At 30.2% G+C, this 24,509-nt stretch overlaps 1 protein-coding gene across 2 annotated transcripts in view; it reads left to right on the forward strand.

Annotated features, from left to right (window-relative positions):
- LOC130450923 (neurogenic locus protein delta) overlaps nt 1–24,509 on the forward strand; it is a 184,096-nt gene that overhangs the window by 143,110 nt on the left and 16,477 nt on the right. Inside the window, exons 1-3 of one of the 2 annotated variants that reach the window (XM_056789644.1) lie at nt 17,617–17,811; nt 23,695–23,820; nt 24,080–24,373. In XM_056789644.1, coding sequence (XP_056645622.1) covers nt 23,773–23,820; nt 24,080–24,373 — 342 coding nt within the window. In that variant the 5' untranslated portion in view covers nt 17,617–17,811; nt 23,695–23,772. Of the gene's footprint in view, nt 1–17,616; nt 17,812–23,694; nt 23,821–24,079; nt 24,374–24,509 lie in introns of those variants that run through there. The other variant, XM_056789643.1, reaches the window with a different exon arrangement.

Genomic DNA, 24,509 nt, shown 5'->3' on the forward strand with positions numbered 1-24,509 from the left:
ACAAGTAACGTAGGATATAATATGTCTTCACTGGACAATTGATTTTTCCTTGTTAATTGGGATTTTATTGTTTTGTAGCAGTAATTTCTTTGCTTTAAAATATCAACCACTAATGTCTTGAGTTTATGTTTCACACTATCTAGGCTATATATAATATAATAAACGGATTTGGATCTAACGTAAAATAACGGGCACAACTTTCCAGTCACTAGTTTCTCCCCTATAGTAGAGATTTCTTATAATCCCTACTCAAAAGCGAACCGATTTGTTTCGGGTATAAGTATTCGTAAAGATCGTCATTTTCAAATCTTTTATCTTTTAGCATTGATATCGGCAGAAACTGTCACTAAAAATATTATTAATGACCAAGTTTTTCACTGTTTGAAACTATTATTCATGATAGTAGTTTTTACCGAGGTAACAAGTTTTATACAGTAAGGATGAAAAGAGAAAAGATATTAGTTTATACCAAGGCTGAGAGAAGTGATGCTAGTTTTATTCCTATGCAACCAACAAAAATTGATACTCCTATCAAAAAAAGAGGTCAATAAATTTAAAACACAATACAAGTTGATTAACTGGAGTAGTTGTCTAAGATCGAAACACCCTGGACACGAACACAATCACCTGACGGAAATACATCAATTTATCTAGCTAATATTGGAACGGGGGCAATCTGAGCAGGAGATTTCGGCTTACAAACATAGATATGGACCCATCAATAAGAATAATATACTACAATACAATTATTGTGTATCATTCATCTTGGCCATTTCGTCGACAGTATTTTCTTTGGTAATTATTTTTGTTTATAAAGCCTCTGAGTTGCTTCTTTGTATAATGCTCTTCGAAATATAAATTTTGTTCAAGTGGAAACTCCTGTATGTCTACTTTGAAAGAATGTTTGATTGGAAATTTGTGAATTTGCCTTGAATATTAGAAACATTTCCAATTATCATTTGTACAGGCTTTACGAACAGACATGACTCTCAAACCATGCTTCATCCAAGTAACCGATCTGTCTTCCTTCATTACGATGCTCCCGAATTTTTGTTATATATTAGTTTCTCCATTTATCAAACAACTGCTTTCCATACTGTTTGTCTTTTATTTACGGTTTTATATATAAAATCTTATTTTTTTCAAATCTTTCCAGTATTTGTAGCGAACATACCTCAAGGATATGTTTCCTTCTGCAAGAATAGCTTGAAAAGAAAACCAATAGGTAGTACAAAAGTATAGGAAAAAGTAGATGTCTGGAAACTTTTAAAAGAATTCAGATCATTTTCAACGCCTGTTAGTCAACTGAAGATTGGGGTTGATTTCAAGAGGAAATTTTAAAATGATCGGTACACTTTGTGGAAACTGAGAAGTCTAAAAATTTATTTCTTTTGAAGGATAAGCAGAAAGTTTTTCAGATGAAGTCATTGATGTTGCAGATAGACTGTTATTTGGGGTAGTGTGACTCGTGGTATTTCTTATATAAGTCGCGGTAAAAGGGAGCACGAAGAACGTGATTATATAAGTTGAGGTTTTGGAATTTGATGGGTACGCCTGTATTTTTGCATCGGTCAAATACCAATATAAGATATCTGACTTTAGTTCATAGACAAGTTTGTGGGGGGTCAGAGACCATTGCCCGCATATGCCTTCTGATATACCCGTCGTGTCCCTTCTGACTAACAAACAAAATTCACACTCATGCTGAATAATTATATTAATTCCTTATGACATTTCCAATATAACATATATATGCAGCATTCCAATTTGCCAAGAATATTCCGAAGTCCCATATATATTCCAGGTATAATAAAGTATTTGTGTATATACTCGTTATATATATAAAAATATTTATTAAATACTCTTAAATATTTATATTATATCCTGGTTATGTAAGTAGAAATTGTATTATTTTCTTTTCACAAAATATCCATAACTTTTTGGTGCATTTACGTATATCTATAATATATACTTAATTGTAGAAAGAACCCACCTGACCTGTTAATCCAGAATGTGGGATGGCTGCAGCTGCCAAAGATAATTCTTAACACAAAAGGTATTCTATTTTTAAAAAAGTAGTACACCAACTACATTACTAATTGTGTATAGGACTCTAAGTTTCTTAATTTTCAATTAGATTTATTAAATTTCTAAAAAAAAATATTTAATTTTCTTTAATTACATCATATTCTCCTAAGATAAAATAGCATGTCAAAGAAACATTGTTATTGTATATAAATATACAAGATTATCTACAACATATTTGTAATGTACCTAATATTTTACGTACATACCTACAGAAAATATAGAATAAGTTTAATGTAATATACTTTACCATAACATGGTGAATATATTTGGTACTTTTATATTAGGTACTCGTATATATGTATGGAACGTCATATGTATATAATATGCGGAAGGAATGGGAAATATGGGATGTGTATACCTATCGATAACAAATAAAAAAACTTTCTGTATATATATATATATATATATATATATATATATATATATATATATATATATATATATATATATATGTGTGTGTGTGTGTGTTTATATGTATAAGGAAATATAATGAAAGTTTAATACATCACACGTATATAATGAATATATTTGCTATTCGGGTGTATGTATGGAATGCCATACGAATATACAAGGGATGAACAGGAGAGGGGAGATGTTTATACCTAAAATATACCTCGAATATTTCATTATATTCTAGGTATATGAAAAATGTACAATATTCATATTTCTAAAATATACCTACTAGATATGTAATTGTGCATCGTTCTATGAAATAGGTACTGGAGTGTATTTCTATGAATATACATTATGTGAAATTTTTCTGATATTTTGTCGTACCTTGTATCTGTCAAGATACAGAGCTTTATATTGAAGATACTTTCAAAACATGATGAAGAAAAAGAAAATGACTAAAGTAGTTAAAACTAATAAATCTGAAAAAAGTTTTTGGACGATGACACATCGTGATGAGTATACAACGTATATACTTTGACTCAACGAACTTTAAGGATTATTATTATGAAAATAAACGTATTCAAGTTTCAAGGTTACTTTAATGATATATTATTAAAATTATTGATACATACCAAGCCCTACTGTTTTCCAACAGTGTGGTTCTGCCTTTATTAATATTACAAACGTATGCTACTAAAACGTGAACAAAAAATGCGGAAGATTTTTTGCTTGGTTATTTAAAAATAAGTTCACAACATCTGTAAATTAAAATTATTTCCACTCTATTTCTATTCTAAAATCACCCTCCGAAAATAATAGCATTTTGACGGCATTTGGTACAACTTATGAATTATTTTTTACTACCCTACCTCAACGATTTCGTCGTGCTGTAATAAGGCATTAGTCTGCTGTTATTTTTTTTATCGGAAGTGAATTTCAACCTTCTTAATCTGTGTATCCTGTTTGTGATTTAAAAAAATCTATACTGCAACCTTTGAAGAGCCATATGCAATATGTGCAACATCACTGACACAAGGTAATAAATCACTTTTTTACATTTTAAAAAACTCCCTGGAAACAATTATCAAATCGACTTATCGTCAGGACTGGACTTGGAATATTACTTTGGCTTCTCGATTTATAAGAAAGTTTCTAAAAATTTTTTATTTTATATTGCAAGATACGTCTAAGCGCATCAATATGTTGTATTCGGTACAAAATAAAGCTTCATCTATTCTATTACGGTTGTTAATTAGACAATTACATCCAACCAATTGGGTAATCTACGTTTTGGTTGCTTCTAAAATGGGAAACTATTTTTGGAATCGAAAATATAGATCTCACAAATCAGCCATCCATAGTAATATGCCCTATAAAACATTATTATTATCGTTCGTTTTTGTGAAGTAATTTCTCGAATATAAAAACTAGATATCACTTAATTTCAAGCTACATTAATTCAGTATCTTTGCACTAATTCACTTACAAATATTGCACTGACATTGGCTTCAAGATGCATTTTGGACATAATACACATTCCAAAATAAATATTTCCACATCAAACACAAATTATCTTCCTTGTTGACATTAATGCATCCTTTGGGAAAATGTGGTAGGAAATATATTCAAAGTTTAACGGATTGCTTCCTCAGATCGGCGATTGTGTGACTTTTATTTATTAATTTAGAAATAGTTTGGCATATAAAATATGCATGTAACGTAGCTTAGAAATTACTACAAATGTTGTATTGAGTATTTTCAACAGCTTTTTGGTTAATTTATAAATACGCGATACATTCTGATATTTCAATCGTTAGTATGGCTCTACAAGTTAGTCAAACCCTGCTTTCCTTAAAAAATCTAGTGGGTGAGCAGATGTTACACGTTGATTTCGAGCTTCGAATGCCTATATAAAAAATGCACCAAGGACCATTCTGAATTTGTGTACACCTTTTATGCCCTATTGTTTGATCGACATATTCATTAAGTTCATCAATATATAGGTACCTACCTTGAACAACGTGAGAAAGAGCTCTTCAATAGGTACCAATTAGTTGAATGATTTTTACTCTTTTTTATGCAAAAAGTAACACAAGGTGTTCGAATAAGCTGTCCGTAAGTTTTTAATAGTACTGATTTATTAGTTAATTAATTTTTTTTTCATTATTAAAGTTTCTAGACAATTAAAGAAAAAATAAAGAAATTTAATAACCCAATAAATATTCTCTTTATTATTTATGTGGCAATCTCAGTTAATTTATAAAGAAAAGTATATGCTAATATAATTTTAAATAAGTATTATAGCCGGAAATTTCGTATTATATATATATATATATATATATATATATATATATATATATATATATATGTAGCTTACATTATTAATTCGTCAATTAAAAATATTTTGAAAAATGTCTCAAAAATTTTGTACCAATTAATAGGTTTTCCTTTGTGGTGCAATTTTTTTATCTCAGAGTGTATGATCCACTCAAACATCGTTTGTTAATCTAAGGGATATTATGCTACAAGGACAGGTCAAGATGCTCACGAATATTTTATTTTTCAAAACAAGAAATAGTACTCACAGTTAAATTCAGATAATGGAATGGATTATGAAGCCATTCGTATTCTGGTTCATAGATTTCCCTTATGGAGAACCTCACACAACTGCGTTTGTGGTCAATTATGAGCAATTATGGATTTTGGAAAGCTTTCTTAAGCTCAAAATTCTTCAAAATTATAACTATGGCTCTCCGAATCTGTCGCACTCTCATTTTCTGATTGCCCTTTACCATATCGTGATTTTTTACGGCATCTTTCGTGCTTGTACGGTGCCAGTTTTAGTAAACAATTATTCAGCCTCCATACAAAAAAATAATGCATCCTATGAAATTTTTATAGAATACACATGATTCTTGACAGAAACACAGGAAAAGTCAAAATGTACTTTACTACGCATTAAAAGACATAAATGAACTTTTATCGAAATAGGGAAGAAGAAAAGTAATTAACTTTTACGCTTTTACGCAAATACATCTATGCTACTATAACCCCTATGTTTGAAAAGACAATTTTGAAAAGCTTTGTTTTTTCACCATGTCATACGGAGGCGATGTCTAGACGATATCAGAACCAATAGAAAGGTAGATCAAAGCGTTTGAGATATGGACTTTATTTCCAGTTTCCCAAGACGTCAGATAGGAAAAACAAGTACATGTAGGAAAGGTTTGAAAATTATTATTTTAAAATTCAAGCCGTTTATATTCCGAATGATAAAACACCGTTCCAAGTGTATGTTGTCTATTCTCTTAGATAAGTTCCTATGAAATTATATATACCTACTTAATCAAATATCTTAGTCATCTATGTGTACTTCTAAAATTTGGAATAAATCGGAAATAATAAATGGAAGATACAATTTACTCAATATCTCTGCAACCGAATCTTCGAAATTATTTTTAGTGCTTGTAATTTAGTTTGCTTGTAATCGCTCTTTTTTATTTTTGGATTTCATTCATTGGAATAAAATCCATTATACTTGGAATAATAAAATCATTAAGATGAAAAATTGTTGAGAATGTATGTTCTTCGATGAATAAATCATTAAGTAAACATAAATCTTTTGTAAATTGCTCTGATTCTATTCCTAGTATCCAAAAACTGCTCCTTAGATTCGAAATAACAAATGTTAAGTATGTTTAAAATTAGGTGCAAGGTACTGATACACTGTTAAAAGTGATAAAAGAATGCGAATGAAATTATGTATTATTTTGGAGTAGAAACTTCGGATATAAATCTCTTTTGAATTCATAGAATAGAATAAATATTTCAACTAAACTAAATATTTCCGCAGCAAAAACAACACATAATAAACTTGTCATTCATTATATCATTAAATACACGAAAAATAACCAATTATAATATTACTGTCACCACTATTTATATACCCTCTAAATTAAAAACAGTATGGAGCAAATAGCGAGAGCTGTTGCTTTTTTTCTTACACAGATCAGCTAGTAGAAACCGTTCATATTAGTACTGAAATAATTAGCAATAATAATTTGCGTTTCACCGTTTTCCAGTTTTGTAGTTTTTTTATAAAGCCTTTGTAATTTTTGGGTATTATATTAATTGAAATACAATTCCTGAATCGTATAAACATAAGAGTGAATTTGATTTTGGAAAATGTAAGTATACCCTATTTAACTCAAACATTTCCGATCTTTAGAATTCTTTATAGAATTTCGCTTTTGCGTATACTGACAATAGTTTGTTTTAATTGAATTCTTTGAATTGTTACTTTTCAGTTGATGAAGTATTTAAAAGTAATTTGATCAATTACAAATCAATTACAATGAGGCGTGAACTCATTTTATATCAAACACAGAGATACTCACAAGCAGTAAGAGTATGACTTCATTGACTTTTATTTTCAACAAAATTGATAGTACAAGAAAAATTGTCATTTATGATACAACACACATAGATTTAAAATAGGAACATGAAAGGAATTTGCGAAGGACGAACAATGAAGATCCTGGTAAAATAGATAAAAAGATACCATGTTGATATTCTGAAAATGCAGGAAATGCATCTGACCGGAACAACATCCTGGAGGTACAAGATTATGCGATGTTTAGTAGCGGAAATCAACCCCGAAAATTTGGTACCAGTTTCTCAATATCAAAAAATTTTGATAAATATGATTTACCAACAAAAACATGTTAAGAAGTGAGGAAATACTAATATACTATTTCAATTCAATCACTTCTATAATGATAAACTTTTTAATATAGTAAATGTTCAACAGTCAATACCTTTTCGTAACACTAAATTTATCAGAAACGGCCAAAAAATTTCAACTTGTATAGAAAAATAATAAGTTCTGAAAATATATTTATTATTATTCATTTCAGCCACGTAATATTAGATTAATTGAATGAATCGGATGAAAACTGAGTCCTTGCAATTGCTAATGACTAACAATAATAGCTTTCCATTTATACACTTCTACCATATATAAAATCAGTTAGCTTCAACCTTTCAGGAATGACAGGAATGACATAATATAATAATTGTTAACCAACAACACTATAATATTCTCTATTTTCTATAAAATCAAAGATAAAACACCAACTAATAAATTGACTTATTTTATGAAATTCCTTTTTTAACTTCTAACAAATAACAAAAAGTACTTTGGTAAATCAAAAAGGTGACTCTCTAATCGGATTACATCTCAGAAAACTGTAAGCGAATTATACCTTGACAGATGATCACATTGCTCTCTCCAAAGTAAAAACAACACTAGACCACATAGGTAATATTACCCCTTTTTGATGTTTTAGACATTAAACTAATTAAATAATTTTATGTCCATTATGACTTCTAAATTTATTTTGAATTATCTAAACTGATACGATAACTGCTAAGAAACATACGTTTGCTCCAATTTGATATTTAAGATCTTTTTTTTAACTTTTTCATATTAGTTGCTCATTTTTCTTTCAAAATTATTTTTAATAATGTTCTCTATCATTTTGAATTATTAGTTTCTCTTCATACGGCTTTCGATCTTTTAATCAGTTGCGTTCCTCTATCAGGCAAAACTAATAATTGCTATCGTTTTATCATGAATTCAACACTTCTATAACTGTCAGTGTTTCACGAATATGAATCAAACATATTTCTCTATATTTTACCTCGATTCGCAATATGTGCAATATAAATATTGTGTAACATTTTGAAATCTAACTTGAATACAAGAACAAAACCAAAATGTAAAGATGACTTAATTAATAAAGTTGAAATGAGGACCGCATTTTTATTTATGGATTCATATGACCTGTTTTTGAAATTATTTTCGGAAATTAGTCACAGTGTAAACGAAAAATATTTGGTTTTAATTACCACAATTGACAAAAAGAGTTCTATTATTGAAAAAACAGTGACAGCCAGTCGTGCTTCAGTTAGAGACACCTAAATGAAGCAGCGGTATATTTGACTATCAATAAGTTTTGACATTTTCCAAATAGCTATCTGTATGGTGACTGAAAATCGTCGTTTACCTTTCCGCAGTAAAATATCTTAATTATCTGTATCTTGCAAATAAATTGATACAATTTCTAAAGATTGTTTGAGCACCATTATAATGCGCTTTTCCACAAGACCATCAATATGAAGAAATTGACTAAAATCTCAAACCATACAGAAAAATCTTGATCAACAACCTATATTATTTCCTCGGAATAACTGTTTCCAGACTTAAAAGATAATTCACAGCTAGTCATAAAATAGATCTGCTGTAGAATGTTTTGATCGGGATTATCCGTTAGTATATTATTTCCTCTTTGAGACTACCCAAATTTGGAAGAGTAATATATATTTTTTGTTTAATTGACGAACTCTCAGTTAACATAGTTATAATTTATATGTGTAATTGGACACTAAAAATTATGAATGATTGCTTCATGTGTTAAAGAAATACCCCTATCAAAAAACTGTTAATCAATATTCACCACTGGCAAAATAATAAACATTTTAAATTACACTGAAACAATATCCTACTTATTTATAACAATATTTTTTATTAATGATAAGTGCAAAATTTGATTGTTTCTCATAATCGATGATTATTAAAATCAAAGAAAATATAATTATGAAAATAACTGTGAACATATTTTATTCTCTGATACTACATATGCGACTGAGTACAATATTTAAGATTTATTGATTTGTTCACACAATCTTCACTCCACCAATAATTTTGAATAATCGATTGTGGATTGTGATGGATGAAAGTAACATTTTTATGTGAGTAAATAGACAAAATAAATTTATTCATACCATGCACATAATAATTTCCATTATTTATTGGAAAGATACAAGGTGTATACCACATATTTGTCATATATATAGTGAATCTCGATAGAAACAATTCAGTCTTAATTAAGAATTTTATAAAAAAGTTGAAGGTTAAGAATTACCTAAGTATATGTATGTAGCTTATTTTTATCTGTAAACGTTATAATATTCTCCCAATCCTCACGAACAAAGTTTGGCGAATACACACACTTTATATATAGGTAACTTAATTTCCTTTTCTAACATTGCATAAATGAAAAGAAACGAAACATAAAACATTTTTCTAGAGTAAAAAGTGTTTGACAGAATTTTAATGCTTCTCATGAATTTTAAATTTCTCATAAGCACCAGGCCCTGTCGTTATAATCACGCCAATTCTTCTTTTGTTCTAAGACAGTCATTTTAGTTCTGTTATCCTGAAAATTTGATTCTCCTTCCTATAATTGTTTTTATAAGATGTTGATAACACTTTTGTGTTTCATTGTTAAACCTCTTGAATTTGTTTTTCTTTCGATAATTGTTTTGATCAGTTAATTTCTTCTCTAATTTGTATACAGACTTACATACTGAATACACTGTTTACGCCACCACTACACCAAAACTCGCACTGTCTTATGCGCGTTTCGATAACCAAGTTATCGTGTTCAGAGACTGAAGTTAAATTAAAATCTGATGACCAATAAACCTGGTTTCAAAGTGACGCATCTACAACATGGCACCACGACTTGAATGAAGAAACTATAGAGGGTGTCTCATAAATAATGTCGGTTTTCATATGTAAAAACTCCTACGCCTCAATTTGATCATGTAAAAAGTACAATTGCTCTACTTTATTTAAATCATTCTCTCTTTGTTTGGTGAACAGCTTCATTCCCTGCTGAAAGATGCTCGTTTTATTAGACGCATTGTTCCATGAAAAATAGATTTGTCTAAACAACCCTAACATGGAAATTCAGTGCTTAAATAAACGAGAAACATCAGAACCCGTATCAGAGAGACGTTAATTCGAGCGGAAAGTCCTGTTCCGTGTCTGGTGGAATTATGAAGGTTTAGTGTTTGTCGAAACTATTCCAATGGTCAAGTTATCAATGCCGATTATTGGAGAAATATCTAAGTTTAGTTAACCGAAAACGGGTTCTTTCATAACAAGACAATGCTAAACCACATACTGGGAAATTTATGCAGAATAAGATCAAGTAATGGTATTGAGCTCCTACCACATCCAGCATTTGGTCCAGACCTTGTATAGTCAGCTTGCTATCAATTCAGATCCACAGTGAAATTCTTGTGTGGGAAAAAATTGAATTCAAAGGAGATGTTGACATTGCAGTGCGACAGTGCTTTGCATCTAAGCCCAGAGAATTGTTTTACCAAGGTCTCAAAGAGCTTATTGATTGTTGGTTTAAAACCGTAATATGATGGGCTCTACTTCGAATGTGAAGCTTTTTTGTATGATTTTCTAATAAACAAAGTGAACATTGAAAACTGACATTGTTTATGAGACATTTCTATAATTAAATAAATTCAAATGCTGTGTCAATTTACTCATTCCAGTACATTGTATTAGAAGAATTAGAAAATGCAAACCAAGCTAAGATTCTGGATGTTCGAAATAGTTCCTTATATATTTCATACATTTATATGGAGTTAATTGTAGGTTTAGTTGAAATTTTGGAGAACAAATTCCCCAGTTAAAGTTATTTTATAAGTGAGTGAAAACAATCGAAGGGAAATTTTGATAACCAAGCATTAACAAAAAAGAGGCACAAACTAGTGCAGATGAAAACATTAGGTGAGTGATAGAGGGCCATCTCGGTCCGGGTTTTATTCACTGGCTCGTTGGCCAAATTATTCGTCCTCCACTCGACCGTATTCTGTCTCGGCCCATTATATTGTGGTTTACTGGGCTGAGTGCGTTGCCTCAACCGAGTACTCCTCCTGAATGATTGGCCCTTAAATTTCCAGTTTTAGTTTATTAAGATTCATTATCATTGGAAAAGTTCTTCACACGGGCCTATACAAAGGGATCAGAAAAAAGTATTAATAGATGCGGACGATATGAATAGTGGTATTTTTAGTTTTGCTGTAGTATTGCCTATACTATTTCAAAGAATTGTGTTAAATTTAATAAACCTTACTATTTTAAAATGACCATATATTACTACTTGTCATCCTGTTTCCTTATCAAACACAATACCCTGTAAATTTCTATATGTTAATATACTTATATATTTTTCCTTAAGATTGTATTTGATCTACTTATTGATTCGTCCACTACATTCGCCACTCATCTCTGGTTATATTTACTTTAAAAGATAAAAGCTTTTAAAATACCCTCTTTTTTCTTGTTTTGATTAAAAATCATTTTAAACGCAAATATTTTGTAATTCAAAAAAATATCAATTTTAAATATACAAAATAATACTAACTGTTGTTAGTAAAAAAATCCGAACCTCCATATCCACCGAATTTGGTACAGATAGTCAATATCTATTGTATTTTTGAATGAAGTTCAACCGAGCCCTCAGGAATGAAAATAATATTCATGAATTTTAACCAATCCATTTTAACACATACTAAATCATTTTATGCGTCTCCACGTCTACTATCTCAGGTACCCGTGCGAACTCTATTTCGGTAGGTATTCAACAATGTTTAAGTTTCTTTGACCAATATTTACTTATCCCACCATACACTGGAAGGAATATGACCTACTAGTAAGGGCCATTTCCGGTGCTGCCGAACAAGCTGAAGGGCGGAAATCCCGACATATCCGGAACTACTTGCCAATTCTATTACGATCCTCGGGATGTATTTGGGGATGATAAAATCTTGTATTCCTCACAGGGTGGCTCTAACTTACATAGGAACTATTTTATTTATATAATATTGATATATAATAACTCAAAATAACAAAAATATAGAAAACTAAGTGTAAATGCCCTTTAAAAATATACTATTCCTGGATGGTATTTGAACAAACATACAGATAAATCAGGAGCGGATCCAGGCCCGACTTTTGACAGCGGAGCTTTTACATATTAGAAGGTACTGGTATTTTATGAAATAGAAAATAGTGTAGCTTCCAATCAAAATACCATTTGCAAAGAATATCAAAATACATTGTTTTAGTTTGACTTATAATTTCAAACAATTATGAAGTATAAATTATCAAATAAATTTGACATATGTAGGCTAAAAGAAAAGGAGAAAATTATACAAAGAAAATGTCATAAAGTAACTTGAATTATCACTTATGTTTTGCCCAAAGTAAATATAGAAGAAAAATAAAAACGAATGTTCTTGACGATTTGGGGAGGGGATGGGACGTTCACCCAGTTCTCCTCCCGTGGGTATGCGCCTGGTACAAATAGGTATGCTTAGAAATAATATCTACAAACTATAAACGAATACTCATATTCCAAATGTTTTTCATAGTGTTGTATGAATTTAATAAAAAGTATATTAAACTTTTGACAATGGGAAATTAACTTGATATTGCTCAGTGAGAGAAAAATACTACTATGATCTCCAAGATCCCAAGCAATAACTGGAAGTAGTGGTCTAATCAAATCAAAGAGAGGCTTTCTCCAAAGTACTATGATGATTATTACATAATTTACATAGTGTTCGATTAAGTTTCAGTTCAAATGAGTATACATAAACTAAGCAACATTGCTGACTATAATATATGGATGTTGAACGATTAATCCATCATACTGTTTTTCCACCCTGTATTATATCTCTCCTCCTCAAGTATTAAAATCGTTGCTATTTTTTTATTCGAATCAATTTCTTATAGGTTGGGCCTTTAGCTCTTCCTTTCATATTATATTATTGTCTCATATTTCCTAAAGTAAATATGGGATTTATTAGGGTGTATTCCACCCTTTTTTGAGAATAATCATAACAATATTGTAAAATAGGATGTTTATTTCCTGGTTTGTGAAGAGTGTCAAAACCGGATGGAGTAGGTTATAATAACATGAAATAAGTAAAATATAGTTGTTAACGAAAATGATGTAGGATTTAAGATAAATGATCCCAATGAATATACAGATAAATAAAATGTAACAGTGATCTGTTTGATGAACGTAGAAGACTTTTCGACAAACAATTATTCGTTCACTAATGCAGCACCGATCCTTTATTTGAAAAAATTGATAAATCTAAGAAAATATTGGACTACTGAGACAACATAGTAGGTCAAAGACATTAATGACGAGAAGAGATCGGAAAATGCATCAATTAGGGCAAATCTTCACTAAGTTTTGACTCTAGCCGCCTAAATGGACGCGTTAAGAAACTGAAATTGGTGGAAAAAGATGAAGGCAGTTTCCGTGGTTAAAAGAAGAAATGTGTATCCACATACTCGCACTACAAAATATCAAAATACTCTGATAAAGACGGAAGTAAGATAGAAATTGTTAAAAAAGTTTCTATAAAATGAAATATGATCCATTGAAATAGAGATAAAATTAAGACCGAATCAATATAGGTGAAAAAAATAAGAAAAAAGTTTAAGAATTCTGCAGTTGATAATATATAATGTTTTGTTGATAAATCGTCTTGAATTCAGGTCTCTTTTAATTGTAATATCTTTTTACATAGAAATTACTCTTGACGTTTCGTTCTAATTTCGGCCTCTCTCAAATTATTTTCTATCATTTCAAAAGTTTTTTTCATAATCCAATGAATATAAAACTTCATAACAAAATCATAATCGGGAAATTCTTGTTTAATTAATTCCCCGAGGATGGATGATGGATACACAATTATTCTAAAGCTGAGAATATATATTGAAAAGGATATACTTTGATGTTTTATCGACACAACCCGATAAAATATCAGTTATTGTTAGCGAGAACCTACAACATCCCATGATTAACTATCCTCAAAAACTCAAAATATTGTCGCATTCGTTTAGCGTCAGCAAACATAATTCATCAAAAATGACCCCTTCTTAGAAATTTGCATCTGTTTGAAGCAAATGAAAGCATTAATATATAAATGAGCTTCTGTTTCCAGTACCGGACTCCAGGACAGTAACGTCTTCATAAAAAATTATATTATAAAAATATAAGCGTAGTATCTAGGCAAACATATTATATAACAAATCTAAACTTCTTCTCTTCTTCTTCTCTTCTTCTTCTTACGTTAGGACTAGGTCCTGTATTTTCATCAAGGGTTTGCCAGGAGTAGTTGGGATACTGAGGACCAGCTTTCATACCACTATGAAGTGGTATGAAATAGTCGAGTTGTGTCTGGTTTCTTTTCCTTTGCAACACAAATCTAAACCTGCCGGAAATTCATGCCACAAATAAGAGAAACTTTTATACTTGCCTTGTATTGACTAGTGAAAAATCTTGTATTGGAAATTACATTTTTAATAGTATTGACTTAATATCAATGCAGAAGATTCGGAGAATAACAAATCATTCTTTATATATGTGTTATTCTCAAACACCTCTAATCACGTATAATCTGGATACAAATCCGGTACTAATTTGTAAGTAAAGCAATTCATAAAAGCGACGATAAAAAATACATATTTATTTATTTAGAATTAAGTCAACTACCACTTTTTTAAATAAAAGTTCGTTAAAAACCATATACGTTAGAAGTTATTTCGAGATAAATATCCCAAAAATGCCAAATAAGGTAATTGGCGGAATCATAATTCGAGGATATATTGGACGTATTCAGAACATGTGGTGAATCAGAAATCTGTGCTTCACGAACACAGGATTTGAAATCCTAAACATGTTTTATCGGTACCACGAACGCACAATTTCAAACTGCGCATGAATCTGGCGACAGAATATGTTCAGAGTATCTTCCACGAACAAAGCTAATGATAGATCTTTGAACTAAGTCAATTATCAAGCTTTTGAGCCTAATAACAAAAAAAATAATTCAGATATCAAATATCAGGAAAATAAAATTTAACAGGTTGCAAGAGTTTCTCCTATCCAAGTTACGGACCTAAAGTAACAGTAACAATAAAAAAATGTAAATATTATCATTTATATAAAGATTTGGAATGGATAGTATGATGGAATAAAGCTAATGAGAAGCGCACATAATATCAAAGTTATAGTTAGTAACCAAAATATCAAATCAATTGATTTGTTAGGTTATTTGTATACTCGTGAGAAATTTGGATATGGAAACATATATTGAATCACAAAATCACTAGTCCTATACTGTATAACTTGTCACAAACCTAATCTGAACACTTCTTATAAAGCCTCAAAACAAAATATTTCTTATTAATATCGCTGTCTGGTTGATCTATTTAAATCGCAGGTAGGACGTCATAAATAAAAAATGAAATGAAAACGCTGATTAGGGACGAATGAGGGGTTAAAACAGACATGTGCACTATTTTTAGAGCTTTTAAAATAGTCTACTATGAACGTGTATTATTTTACTTTACTTTAAGTGGCATTTCAAGACCATAACAGCCGATGTCTATTTTGTTATTTATATGTGCAGACGATCTGACAATGATACTTTTAAAATAACAACTATTTTTGGTAGAGTCCCAATTTCACACGATTCAAAATGTTTCATTTGGCATTACAAGAATCGAGCTACCACATTGAGTAAGAATGATTCCGTCTTTCAGGAAACTGAATATATAAATACTCTACGTTGTTCAATTCAATTTTCAGTTATTCTATTTTTTGAATTTTTGACAAACTGATTAATTTGAATAACAATCAAATTGTCGTTGAATTAAACTCGATTTAGAAAAAATGTACCAAATAGAAATATTTAAGGTCCTTCACGAAGAGTGTTTCTAAATTCATGCGAGAGAATGTAAGTAATCATCCGTATAAAATTATGATGGGAGGTAGAACGTAGTTATTACAGTAGACGATCAAGAACTCTTGCGCACAAAGACCTCCTGCTAGGCTAATGTCTTTGGCAAAGCTAATCAGAAACCTTGACTTAAACCTTTTAATGCCAATGAGCAAACTGTAAGGAATACGTATGCTGGACACTCACTTATGACATGATCTGCAGTTTCTTCCTCCTTCCTGCACCAGCGGTATTCTAGTTCGCCATTGAAGCTTATTCCTTGGATATCTTAGATAAATGGTTGAAGGACCAGTCGTATTTTCCGCCTGTTTAAGGGGAGTGGTTGATTACCTGTGACACATACCAACAAAGTATTTACAGTTTTCCACTCTTAATACGTGGTTTATTAAGGATTAGATACTAAATAATGTGAAGGTTACTAATTTTACCTTGTATAATAGGAATTTTATGGAGGGTGGTAATGACGGCTGGCCCTTTACGACTGCAACTATATGCTTTTAATCAAATTTTTCGGTTCTAAAACTCTACTAGTTACACATACTATTAAATTTTTTTGGCTCATGAATAGAAATTTTCCGAGAAGCAGATTCCAGTAACCTTCCGGAGAAATTTTTTCTCATTTTTATTGAACAGAATTTTTGTTGCAATATTATATTGGATTTCTGAGAATTTGTACGACGGGGCCTCCAAATTTCTCTCTTGCGGTGTAAAAATTATAAGCAGTCGAAATGAACAGTAGAATATAATTTGTTTTGTATTATAATAAAAATCCTAGCGATTGAGGCTACTGATGAGATTGAAAGCCTTTCTTTCTGTGATCAGATCCTATTTTGCTTTCTCAATCATATGTCTAAACAACTGCTTCATATATAAAAACTGATTTCAATCGTCGTCCAGTAAATACTAATGAGATAATAACAAATCCAATTTCAGATATCTAACCACAAGTAAAAAGAGGAAAGAAGAATTACAGGAAAATATAAAGAAATGAAAACGCTCTTTATGATAGTAATGAAGACGTGATATACTAATATACCAAACTGGTCTGATGAACATATCTAACTTTCACACATAGATGATAGTCATAGGAAATAGATGAGCATTAAGCACCCTGTATAAATTCTAAGTAACTCTATGTTGAAAGTGTTTTCAATATTTTCTTCTATTTGTTGATCTAACTGATCTTCTGATTTTTGTAGTATCTTTTGTTTTTAAATTGAGTCTAGGTTTGTATCGTTATAAGGAAATAGCAGTTTTTTAAAATGCAACCGATCACCACTTTTATTGAATGTCCCAGTATATTTGAATTCTTATTAAACTACGACAACAGGTAAAAATACTGGAATTTATCTTTAAAATAAATTTTAAAAGTATGACTCGATACCAGGATGATAAATCAAATTACATAATTACAATGGAATCTTTGCTAGCTGACTATGAATCAGTAGCTAATTCTTTTCTATGGGGTGAACATCTCGCTGTTGATTTTAGTTATTTATTGTAATTTATTATTCTTAATTTATTTATATTGAAAATTAGTGTTCTTGGAGAGCTTTCTTACCTATTTGTGAATATAATTTTCACAAAACTCTTTTAAAAAGTTACCAAGTTTGGAGTTGCAGATTTAATCACTGCTAGGTAAGTGACAAATTGTTTTATTAACCGAAAAACTGTTGATTATATTACTGCTAACGAAAATGTATTTCTATTATTATGCTTATTAGAAGAATTGGAAATTTAAAAAAAATTTGTTGATATTTAGTATTCTTTGTTTTCGCTATAAGATATTTCAAGGATCCAAAATCATAACTGTCCACTATGAACACTCTTATTCAATTATTTATAGAAACGTAGATAGACTACCCAGGAGGACAGAATACGCATTTTCCTCTGACTTATGTCTATTCATAGGAATATAAATATTTAGATGAAAACTGTAGGAATATCGAAATACGAAATATTGTCTTTCGTTTCCTTATAGAATATTGCTTGTTTCAATTCGAATGATACAAAAGACATATTGTTTCGATTAAACTGTTGGAACTATTTCTGAGTTTTCGATATATAACCTCGTATTTCGTCACTTATAATGAATGTACCTTTTTTTGAAAGTTCTCATTGAAACTCCCGAAAATATCTATTATCAAGTGTAGTTCCAAGAATGCACCTTCTATTTTTTTCGTTAAATTCACAAATCAAAATTCTTCTAATGACTGATTGAGATATTTCAAGGACTATTTTTTAATTGTTTATGTACGTATTATGCAGGGAGAGTCTGTAGTTTTCTATAAATTCAATAATCCAAAAACCATTTTGGTTAAAAAATGCTCAGACTCGTGATTTTTCACATACAATAATAATGCATACAGGGAGCCCTAAGGCAAAAAAAATTACCATAAAACTGGACAACTTGTGTACAATATTAAATAAGAAATGACAATTATGTAGTTTTCAATAAGTCGATTATTATTCCTAATCGCGATTTCCCACGTACAATAATAATGTATACAGGGTATCCCAATTTAAAAATATGACGTCATCGTTGATTTTATTAGATAGCAACCCTGCTGTTTTTATGGTATATTTATATAGAGTTTATAAATTTACACGTAACTGTCAAATACTAATTTTTTAATTCCTATAACATAAGAAAATGGATATTAAGATTTTCTATTCATTTTGATATCTACAGTTTTTCTATAATTAGATGAAAAAACTGAAGATTGTGTTTGCTCTATATTCGTATCCAATCAATGTAAAATTTCTCAAAAAAAATTGACAATTCTTGACTACATCAATGCCATCTTTTTGTTTATTATGTAAATTGGGACTTTTCTTTGAAAACTATTAAAACTATTAAAATGTTACATTCTCTTGCACGAATCTCCCGTTAATTTGTATAGAATAAAAATAAAATTTTATTTGTGGCATTTATGTTACTTTATACAAGAACCAATGTATGTCAAAAAGCACAGGCTGTGCATCCTCCAAAAACAATTTCATATTATTATATTCTTAGACGGGAAAAATACTTATTTCTTATTCTTAAGAAAAAAAAATAGATTTATATGGAAAATTCTATTTTATATCAATTAGTTTTTTTGCAATCTTATTATTATCAAGGTATAAAAAAATCTTAGATTGGCTTTGACAAATTCAAATTTTGAGCGCACTCAAAACATCCATTCTAGTGTTAACAAAATTAGGAATTATATGGTTTTTAAATAACAGCCAGATTGTTATGTGTAATCAATGTAATATCTACAAACTTTATTTGCTTCTTACTCAAGGGATTTGAGTGACGAAATTATCTCGAAAAAAATAATTTACAGAGAGTATGATGCTGTTTTGAACATATCTAATAAATTTTCATTATGAGTAACATTTTACCGAGTGAGCACGCAAATGAATAGAGAAATATAAGAAAATATTAAATCTGTAGGCCTGAAGAAGCAAACATAAACGTAAGAACTAACGACAAAAAATTAAATCTACTATTGTTAAACTTTGCTCATCATTTAGGTCACCTTCCAAAGTCATTAGAACATTCTATCATTTGTCTAGCCCCATCAATTAAATATCTTTCTCTGGAACCAATTTTTTGAGATCTGCAAATAGCCAGAAATCGGAAGGGGCTATATTTGTTTAGTATATAATATTTGGAAGCATCTTAATTACTCATACGTGAAATGTGCATCGTCTAGGAAGAGACGTTTTTTGTTCATCGTCTGAGAGCTGCTTGGATACATCATAAAATAAATCCCATGTATATTGCAATAAATGCAATGTAGTAGTCAATTTCGAGAATATATTAATCGATAGCATTTCAAAAAACAGAGTGGATATTGTTTGCGTATTTTTCTGTTTTTTGATGCTTTGGCTTCTTTTGACCTCTCTTTCCCACTCAGCAATCTTCTATTTTTACATGGATTTAAAGGCTACACCATCAAAAAACAAAACAGTGACATAACATTGGTAGTGCTATCCATGTGTTCATATTCACTAATGCACAAAACAGAAATAATATCCCTGGAATAGTTTTATGGTATTTAAAAATTTGTATTGAGAGACTGGACAAGAAATATTTATTTAAAATTGGTATGATTACAAAATATAGAAGAAACAGTTGAAACACCAAATGAAAGCTAATGTTTATATATTCCAATTAGCTACTGAATATTTTAAAATAATAGTTCTCCTAAGAACTACTATTGATTGTCTGCATGAAATCATAAATTATGATTGCACTGAATTGCATTGTCAGTTAGTTTAGTCAACAACTTCAAAAAATAATTAGATTTAACATTTTCATTTACCTATTCGGTATTAACTAAATACCACTTCATAAGTATACAATCAATGTTTCCATTGGACACTATAACAGACAAATAAAATTTCAGAAGAAAAGTGCTCTATCTATAATTATTAAGAAAACAATTTGCCGAGATATACCTGCTTGTGTAATCAATATGCAATTCATGCATATTGTATAAAGAATGTAAACAAGGTTATAGAATTCATTCGAGAGAGATAGTTGTTACAAGTGCATGACATATTAAGTGTTATGCAAGGAATGTCTATTACCAAGTACTGGTGTGGGAACAAGATTATTATGAATAATCTTAATTTGCTAAATATTGCAGCCCTGAGCAGTTTCTGAGTTTCTGAATATATAAAAACGACATTTTCAATTATCATATCCTTTATAATCCGTTCAAATACATGACGCGTTCATGATACTTTTTAGTCCCAGTTCGAATCATTTTTCTCAGATTTCACTACTTGTAAATCATAAGTTGGTTTTTGTTTACAGCGGATCGGTTTGCCTGACTGAAAGCAATAATATATATATATATATATATATATATATATATATATATATATATATATATATGTACGTATGTATATACAAATGCTGTTGATATACCAAGATGAATAGTCTTTGCTGACTAGTTAGAACAAAAACCAACAATATATTGGAGTTGCAGTAAAATTTGGAATTTGTGTACTCTTTATTAAAGTAAAATTCCAAGCTTTCGGGAAGGGTTCTGCCATCATCAGGGAAAGCTCAATTTGAGGATGAATGCCTGGAGAGCTCTCCATCCCGGGCTAGAGATAAATCGGTAACTTTTACATTTTCAATATCTTAAAATATCAGTTCCAATGATTGACATCACATAGTATTTTGTGAAAACATGTTCATTATTTGAGTATTCAATAAATTCTAATTACATACTTTGAACTTATTCAAGAATTTTTAACATGAATGAATTACAACATGCATTGTTAATGTGAAATTCAACTTCTCAATCTTTTGCCATGACTTACTGTGTTATGATAACACCTAGGAATTCATCCTCAAATTGAACTTTCTCTGATGATGGGAAGAACACTTCCCGAAAGCTTGAATTTTTGGTTTAAAAAAGAGTACACAAATTCCAAAATTTGCTGCAACTCCAATATATTTGTTTTTGTAGTAATTCAATATTCTTCAGGGTATTAGCTAAGGAACAGCAATCCAACGTTTCGATTTTTGAAATTTGAAATAATAGGTGTAAATAGATAGATATTATGTTTTTTAATTACTGAGCATGCCTCGTATATTACCTAATAATTTAATTGATATATATATATATATATATATATATATATATATATATATATTATTTATATATATATATATATATATATATATATATATATATATATATATATATATTATTCAAGGTAAAAGTACACCGAAAATATATGTTTTTACACGAAAAAACATTTTATCAATTTGACAGTGAAAATTCTATACTATAAACGTACCATAAATGACTTAAATGCTAACTAGATTTCTCGGATAATGTCAAGGCTTCCGGTGAAGCTGTATTCCTAATTAGTTGGCCTTATTGTTATATAAATTTTATATTATTATGGTATATTATTATATCAATGTAAAAATTTGATAATAATATTTACAATGTGCCTCAAAGATTTTAACTTTTCGAAAACTTAAACAGTAGATTATTGTTCAATACGAATTTATACCATTATTACTATAAATGATAAATTATTATTTGGAATATATATTTATGATTTAAATTGGAATTTCCGAAATTCATAAATTTGAATTAAAGAACTGAAAAGTATTCTTCTTATACCCTTATATCTTATTTTCCATAGTCGGTTGATAATTTTTGTAGTTGCACATCCATTAAATCCATTTTCTAATGTTCAAATGAAGCAAACTATCTAAACTTTATTCAAATTTATAACTTTTGCGAAGTAGCACTGACTAAATATATGAATATAAAATATTCATACACAATTGTTTTAGAAACCCACAGCTTACAAAGGTTCTACTTAATTTTGATTGTGTTAGTTGACTTTTCACCTTCCGAGGTATAAATTCCTCACTGGTATTTTAAAATCTCCTACTCAAATAATTAAATTATAGACGCTATTCATTAGATTTTCATAACTCAAATTACATATTACTTATTAAACTTATAAGAATCCAATATAAACTATATTACTATAAGTTATATAGTATCAAAAATCTAATAGATAAAGCTGTCTGTGAAAAAATAGTTCCAATTTTGTTCAAAACTATAGTATCCAGAAAGTGAAACATTATTTTAAGTTTATTTAATTCATTACTAAATAACTCAATATAAATTCAAATATTTGCAATTATGTACGTTTATCTTATAAAATATTTACTGACACCCTGTATATTATGGAAAAGTGAGTTTAATAATAGGTTTCGTATGTATATGTTTCGATATATACACTCGTAACGACCAACAGAGAATATTGGGACCCTATTAAATGAAAATAATTTTGAAAAATAAATATGAAATCTCTCAAAAAGTTTCGAAGTTTTGGCGTCGAGTTGTAAGGCAACAGCGGCCGCCTTTTTTGGCAAAATAGCAAATAAGGCTTCGTTTAGGTGATCGGTGGTGGTGTATGGGGTTGTTTGATGACGTATGTGGTGTACGAATAGTCGTACTACCCCATGGCAGCCGGTGAGCAGCTGCTTTCGCCTAGCGCGTCCCTCATATTAAAGCGGACACGCCGGGTGGCTGTCCATTCGAGGGTAGCGAGCGCGCGAGTGTAGAGTTAACCTAAGCAGCTTTTAAAGAAGTTCACGTTTTCGTTTCGTATTGTTATATAGAACTTACAACTCTGGCGGAAGCACTACATAGTACCCCTTAGAGCGCCCCCTCCATCAAGTAGACGCTACCGTACCACACGGTTGAGTTGAGCCGACGTCAAGTTTACGTTTAAGCTCAGTCAGTCTGCATTCACCGCTCGAGAGTTGTGTAACGGACTCTCTCAATTCTGGATATACGTGTGCTGTGTTGTGCCTTTGCCGTTATGGGGTGTTTTAACCTTAGATTTTAACAAACGTTTTTTGCATGTGTGGTGCTTATCTATGTGGATATTTTAGAGTGTTTTGGCGACACATGTTGTGGTTGTCCAATAGTGTTTAGTGATTCTAATTTTATAATAGCCTATGGCGCGGTGTTGCAGATTACCCCTGAGGTAACAACAGCTCTTCGAGGCTGCCGATACCACCGACTCAGGAGACAACTTTAACCCTACCCCAATATGTCTTGGATATATTTCACATTAATCTGGATTTTAGCCTATTATCAGGTAAGTCTAATAGTAAGTTAGACGCGAATTTTAAAAGCAGATACTCATTAAACACCCCTGAAAATTTCAATTTTCCGTTAACAGTTCGAAGCACTGAAATATTATTAATTGGTCAGTGTTTTGAATTTTCATTCAAAACTACAGATAATACGTTTAATATTAGCCAAGCCGGAATTTTTAATAGTAGTTTTAACTACCATCATATTACTTACAATTACCATCAAATAACTAGTTACCGATACAGGATATTCTTTCTTAGGCTGAATCATCAGGAGTTTTTGAATTGAGACTAATTTCTTTCGACAACGAAGCCGGCAAAAGCGATTTAGGAACGTGCTGTACGGGAAAATCACGACCGAATTTAGATTGTGATGGATTTTGTCGTCCTCGCTTTAGAGTTTGTCTGAAGGAATACCAAGTTAAAATCGACACAACTTCTAAATGTACTTTCGGTGATAAAATTACTCCTGAATTAGGACCTAATCCTGTTACGGATACTCCGCAAAACGGATTTTCTAACCCCATCGCCTTACCATTCCCGTTTACATGGCCGGTAAGTTTGAAATGTCATTTAAGTACTGTTTTTGTGATCATATTTTTACGTTCAAATGAGTGTAATGTGTGTAAATTAATGCTGTATTTATTTTTCTCGATATTAAACAAAAAATATAGGTACTTTAAAAACTTGG

Source organism: Diorhabda sublineata, chromosome X, assembly GCF_026230105.1.
Source record: "Diorhabda sublineata isolate icDioSubl1.1 chromosome X, icDioSubl1.1, whole genome shotgun sequence".
In the NCBI taxonomy this organism is placed as follows: Eukaryota; Metazoa; Arthropoda; class Insecta; order Coleoptera; family Chrysomelidae; genus Diorhabda; species Diorhabda sublineata.